This window comes from Nicotiana sylvestris, chromosome 11 (genome assembly GCF_000393655.2).
Source record: "Nicotiana sylvestris chromosome 11, ASM39365v2, whole genome shotgun sequence".
Lineage (NCBI taxonomy): Eukaryota > Viridiplantae > Streptophyta > Magnoliopsida > Solanales > Solanaceae > Nicotiana > Nicotiana sylvestris.
The window spans coordinates 15,681,589-15,688,484 of record NC_091067.1 but is presented as its reverse complement, the minus strand read 5'-3'; the positions used below and the strand labels follow the sequence as shown (position 1 = coordinate 15,688,484).

The 6,896-nt window shown below is 36.1% G+C and overlaps 1 protein-coding gene across 1 annotated transcript; it reads left to right on the top strand.

Moving 5' to 3' along the window:
• The first annotated feature begins 993 nt into the window (after positions 1-993).
• On the top strand, positions 994-4,176 carry LOC104213031 (putative UPF0481 protein At3g02645). Its single transcript, XM_009762429.2, has 3 exons — positions 994-1,533; positions 2,157-2,695; positions 3,430-4,176. The coding sequence occupies exons 1-3, from the start codon at positions 1,068-1,070 to the stop codon at positions 3,979-3,981; spliced, it is 1,557 nt and encodes a 518-aa protein (XP_009760731.1). The 5' UTR covers positions 994-1,067; the 3' UTR covers positions 3,982-4,176.
• Positions 4,177-6,896: the final 2,720 nt, after the last annotated feature.

Here is a 6,896-nt window from a genome sequence, read left to right as displayed (position 1 = left end):
TATTCCTTTTATTTGCTTTAGGTTTGTGTGTGAAGTATAAGTGTCTGCTAGGTTAGAAGAAGACTTTTTCCAGTTAAAATTTTAAAACCTTCATTTTTTCTGCTGTGGGAAAATTTTTGAATGATGAATTTTTCCTCCAAATCCGAATGTATTTTGCTTTACTTATGAATAGATCTTTTTGAGAGTTTAATTTGTGTATGAAAAGGAAAGAAAGAGGAAGAACAAAAACATAATAAATGGAAGAAGAATGGTTAGACAAAGTCGCCGGCAAATGAATATCCGCCGGAATTAGAGAAGAAGCGAAAAAAGAAGTAAAGGAAAAGAAAAAGAAATGGGAAAAGGAAAAGGAAAAGGAAAAAGGAAAAGGAAAAGAAAAAGGAAAAGGAAAAGTAAAAGGAAAAATGGCAAGAAATTAAACATGGTAAAAAAAAAAAAAAAATCTGAAAATTGTTTTTCTTCTCACTCTCCGAAGAAGAGTGAAATACACATACTCTGCCACGTAAGATTTAAGGGTGCAAATATTTCTACTTTAAAATAGTTTAGGGGGTAATACAAACCCCGCAAATGTAGAGTGTGTAGGTGAGAATCCGGTCATAGATCAGGAAGGGAGGGGGAGAGGGGGATATTTATGCATTTTTCCTAAATCTAAATTATTTTAGGACAACATGATACACAAATCATCTCACATTCATGTAAGGTCCAAGAAAGGGCCGCAACCCAAAGGATTTGACATAAACAATCTACCTTAATGCAAATATTAATGGCTGCTTACACGGCTCAAACCCCTGTCCCATAAATCATGAGATACCTTTATTGATGCTCCAAGAGTCCCTTCTAAATCTAAATTACATTAATTTGTAAAATGTGTTTTGTGTGAACCCATCCATATGTTGTTGACTATAATTTACACGTGATGTTAACTTGTTCAATATTATTAAAATCCAAATACCTAATCCATCATCACTATATAAACCATGCTTTTTATAGCTCCAATTCACTTCCCAACTCAACACCCAAAACACCCATACTCCAAAAAGTCTAAAACCAATTTCTAAAATAACCAAAAAATGACTATAGAATCTTTCATTAATAATCCTGAAACTGAGAAGCGTTGGCTAACTCAATGCGCAAATTCCTTCAAATTAAACAAAGAAATAGCCATTGACTTCTCTCCATATGTTTGTCAAGTTCCCAAAACAATTAAAGAAACTAAAATCCAAGCTTATATCCCTCAAAAAATAGGCCTTGGTCCATACCATTGTTTTCGTCCTGAGTTTTTTGTCACTGAAAGACACAAACTAACTATAGCCAAAAATTGCATGGATTTTTCCATAGTCCAACATTTGATAACTGAGACATTAATATTTTTTGAGCCAAGAATTCGAGCACAGTATGATAAGTTCTTGGATATTGATACTCATACACTATGCTGGATATTGACCATTGATTCTCTCTACTTGCTTCACTTTTTAAACAGTTATATACCACATCAAGAAATAGATTCTCAAGTTCAAAGCTTGCCTCAAGAAAAAAGTACGTCGTTCTATCCTATCACTCAACTTTTATTTACTGCACTAAAATTACTGAATCACTTATTTTTTTGCGAGAAATTTACCCAACTTTTTAGAAGTATCACGTATCATGAAAGTCACTAAACTATTTTTTTTTGTAACTTTAGAGTCATTCGGCTTTGCCTGGATACCATAAAAAATTGTCTCACACTACTAGAAAACCGCATTTTTTTACCACCAAAGTTGCCGGAAAATAGTCGTAGGTTTAGATTTTCTGATGACTTTCCGACCAAAAAGTAGTCTATCGCAAAAGGTTTTCCGACTACTACTGTGGTCGGAAGTTTGGCAACTAGTGACTTTTGTATGATACTCCTCAAATTTTACTTTCTTGCATTAAAATTACTAAATAATTTATTATGTAGCGAGAAATTTACCTAATTAACGTTACCCGAGTATCATGTAACTTTAAAGTCATTCGACATTTTTTAAATATCATAGAAAATGTCTCATTTTGTTTCTTCGTAGTGTCTTTTCTTTGATACTTGGACAAAATTGGGCGACTTCTTTTTATTTTTATTTTTTCTGATATTGACTATTGATTCTCTTTAGTTGCTTCATTTTTTGACAAATAAATTATATTCCCAGATCAAGAAATAAATTCTGAACGTCGAAGCATGGCTCAAGACATCATAATGCTCGAGAATCAAATCCCAAGTATAGTTCTCATTGAAATCCAGATGTCTCTAAGTCAACATTTCTCAAAGCTATTTAAAGATTTGTTCTTCAATTTCTGCAAAGCACACTCTCCTCTTCAACTTTCGGAGACAAAGAAGTTTCGCAGTTTCGTGTTTTGCAAAGATCGCTCTCCTCATTTGCTGGATTATATGCATCAATTGATAGTCAATAATCGCGCGATTATTGAAGAGGAGGAAGAAGAATATGATGATTCAAAATATTATGATGATACGTGTAATAGGACTTTTGAAGATCATATTGTTGTGAAAGTAGTGAGAAATATTGCTGGTATTATTCCAGGAGGTGGCATCGTTGAGAAACCACTTAGTTTGATGTCCCAATTGCCATGGGACCAAATCACTGGACTAATTAAAAAGGAAGACGAAAGCAAACCAAAAATTGAAGAGATTGAAATACCATCAGTCGCAGAACTTGAAGAAATTGCTAAGGTAATGCTGAAATGTGTGACTATTTTCCCAAGAGTTTAAACGGTTCCCCCATTTGTTTTGGTGGGCGTTAGGACATAAGATATGAAATTTCGGAAAAGAGTGAAATTGTTTTCAAGTAAAAATGATATTTAAAAAATAGAATTGTGTTTGGACATGAATATAATTTGAAGCTGTTTTTGAAATTTTATGAGTTATTTAAAGTAAAACTTTTGAAGAACAATTTTTTGGATTTTTCTCAAATTTCCGAAAAATTACGAAATTCAACTTCAGGTAAATTTGAAATTTTCATGGCCAAGAACTTATTCCGAAAAGTAAATTTTTCTTATGGCCAAATGGTCCCTTAATAAATGTTGTGTAGTTTGATAGACTATCGAGTTTAAGAATTTTTCTTTTATAGAACTTGTGGTCTTAAATATGCCAAGAGATTTTTATAGCTATAAAAACATCCCATTAAGAATAAAATAAAAAGTTTAAAGATAAATTGTAACATCAGTTTTTTTTCCTGAATAAATCAATAACGAATTCTACATTAAATCAAACAGAGGGAACAATCAAAGAAACCATACTTATACTTGTAATTACTTAATTATACACGTGGAGCTAATTCTTTTTTATTACCCAAACACGTATAATCTCTTTTCCTATTTTTGGGTGGCAGTGATTTTGAATCCAGGACCTTACCTGATTACATACATTTGATTGTAGTACGTAATAATTATGTTATGTCTCAACAGATAAAATTCAAGCTCACGGAAGGAGGGATCAGGGATATAAAATTTATAGAAGAAGGAGGCGAACACAGATTTTATCTTCCTCAAATCACTCTAAATTCCGATTCTGAAGTAATATTAAGAAACTTAGTAGCATACGAAGCAGCTACTGCTAGTCCAGAATCATCCCTCGAGCTAGCTGAATATGTTGACTTCATGTGTGGAATTGTTGATACTCCAAAAGATGTTAATATTCTCAAAAAAGCTAATATTATTAAAGATGGAAGTTCTCTAAATGATGAGGAAATTGCTGAATTATTCAATGGGATAACTAAAACAACTGGGAAATTCAACAAGAAGAAGAAGTCGGATTTAGAGAAGGCTATTGAAACAGTGAATGAGAAATTTGATAATACATTAAGGGTGAAGACTTATAGGTTTATCAAGAAGTATATTTATACTTCTTGGAAGTTTTTAACGTTGTTTTCTACTGTACTGCTTATTTTACTGATTTGTTTGCAAGTGTTTTGCCAAGTTTATGGCTGCAGCAACCGGTGGTTTCGTACTTCTTCTTGATCATTTCACTTTATTTTTGTGTGTGTTTTGGTTTGTTGTGTTGTTTCGATTGAGAAGAAGATGATGCTTGTATTTTTCTATTTTTGTATTTGGTTTTGTAGCTGGCTTAGCTTGTATAATACTCTTATTGGCATTTTCAGTAGTGATTCCACATGAATAGAAAACATGAGAGATGTTGCAAGTTTTAAATTTCAATGATGCGTTTTAAAACCGTGCGGCCTAAAGCATAAAATATTACTAGTGAGTTCGGTAGTTGATGTATGACGAAAATAAATGACATAAAGACAAATGCAAATGTAAGTACATCACCATCACCATCGAAAACTTAATAATTATTTTACTATTATGAAGCGAAGCACTTAAAATCAATCCTCATGTTTTCTAAAAAAGTTATTCGTTATAATTTTTAATCTTATCTTCTCCTTGTTTAGTTGCAAAAAGTGATTGTGTATAAGAATATGACTTAGCAGGCACATTTCAGCGAAACCGATGGTTCCTCTCCATTAGGTGCAGGCACCAATCAAAGTCTGGCAGCCTCGGGGCCCCTCGAGCTTTAACCCCGAAAATCCATTGATTTTTTAATGCTAACAACTCATCTAGAGTCCTATACAAAAAGTGATTGTGTGTTGGAATAGGACTTAGTAGGCACGTTTCAGCGAAACCAATGGTTACTTTCCATTAGGTGCAAGCACCAGTTAAGGTCCAGCAACCTCGGGGCCCCTCGAGCTTTGACCCCGAAAATCCATTTGATTTTGTAATGCTAACAACTCATGTAACCCCGAAAATCCATTAATGTTATAATGCTAACTCATCCAGAGTCCTACACGAAAAGTGATTGTATATTGGAATAGGACTTAGTAGGCACATTTTAGCGAAATCGATGGTTCCTCTCCATTTGGTGCATGCACCAGTTAAGGTCAGGCAGCCTCGGGACCCCTCGAGCATTGATTCCAAAAATCCATTTGATTTTGTAATGCTAACAACTCATGTAGAGTTGTGACGTGCCCAATTTTGCTAAGAGTAGAGAGGCCCAACGGACTTCACATGTACTAAATCAATTATCAACATCCAACCACTTTAATGCCTGTAACGACCCTGCCGGTTGTTTCATGAGTTACCGCTCCGTTTTTTCCATTTCTGCTTCTTATTTTCTTGTTCAGCTGTATTTTGTGTTATCGGGTTAGTTGGTTCGGGTTCGGAGAAGTTTTGGTAAGGGTTGAGACACTTAGTCTCTTTTGAGTAAGCTTAAGTTGGAAAAGTGAAACGGATGTTGACTTATGTGAGAAAAGGCTCGGATGTGAATTCCGATAGTTCAGATAGCTTCGGGAGATGATTTGGGGATTTAGGAGCGTGATCGGAACGTGTTTTGGAGGTCCTTGGTAGATATAGGCTTGAATTGGCGAAATTGGAATTTTGGCGTTTTCTGGTTGATAGGTGAGATTTTGATATAGGGGTCGGAATGAAATTTCGGGAGCTGCAGTAGGTTCGTTGTGTTATTTGGGATGTGTGTGCAAAATTTCAGGTCATTCGGACGTGGTTTGGTAGACATTTTGATCAAAAGCGGAATTCGGAAGATTTTTTGGAATCTTAGGCTTGAATCCGATGTTATTTGGTTGATTCGATGTTGTTTGAGGTGTTTTGAAGATTGGTATAAGTTTGGATAGTTGTATATGACTTGTTCGTGCTTTTGGTTGAGGTCCCGGGGGCCTCGGGCTGATTTCGGATGGTTGACGGGAGGTTTTGAGTTGGGTTTGGCAGCTGAAGTTTTTCCTTTGCTGTCATAACCGCATCTGCGGCTAGGGGGCTGCAGGTGCGGGCTCGCAGAAGCGCCCAGAGGGTCACAAATGCGGAATTGGCCATGTGGAGCTGGAACCGCAGATGCGGAATGAGGATCTTAAGGCAAAATCGCAGATGCAATGCCTTTGACCGCAGAAGCGGAAAAGGATCGCAGGTGCGGAATCCCTGAGTCAAAAAGTATATATTTCTAGCCAAATGCAAAATGCCGGTGTAGAACCTCAAAGCTCTCACTAGGTGACATGTTAGCGTACCAATTGGCCTGTCTAAAATAGTAACGGATACCTTCGAATGCTGTTGTCCATATAGTCTGATAGTGCATGCAACTATGTATGAACCCCTTTAGTTATACAAGTGTTATGAATCATTGCTGAATAAGATGCCGCGTGAGTTGTTGTATATTAATGTATGATTTGATAGTCTACTGCTTTGCATATACATCACCTCAGTTTGGAAATCTTCAAATTGGTCTTGAGAAATTGACACTCCAGGATGATGGTCAACTAGCTGTCCGTAGTCCATAATGTAATATAACAATAACCGTTCTTTCCCATATGGTGCTATACCATTCCCAGAATGAGCATTATAAAATGCTAATACCACTAGGAAGACACAACACCATTGTATACCGTGAAAATGGTAACAACAATTAAATTTGTAAATGAGATTCTAAAAATACGCGATCTATTCCCGAGCTAATTTTTAGAGCAGTTGATGCTAAGAATGTTAAGTTTAACGATGGAGCTCGAGTTATAAAGAGGCAGTAACCAAACCGAAGGGGGGCTGTTGCCCGAGTGCATAGATGGTCGATGGGACCTCGGGGTCGGCGTTAGTATCGTTCTCAAACTATCGGGACAGTCGGGAATGGGATAACAGGCAGGGATATGATCGAGAAAAGCTCTATGTTACAAATATTGAGCAAAGTAGTGAAGAACAAATAAGAGAATGATAAATGCCAAAGCGGCCTCGGGCCAGTGAGAGCGAACAACTTAGAAGAAAAGGGAGAGAGAGATATTATTGCACTTGTGGAGAGAATGGAGCAACATCCGTCGTTTACAAAGTAGGGCGAGTCCCCTTTATATAGGAGGCGAGACTCGGCTACAAGCAAGTTGAGATTAATT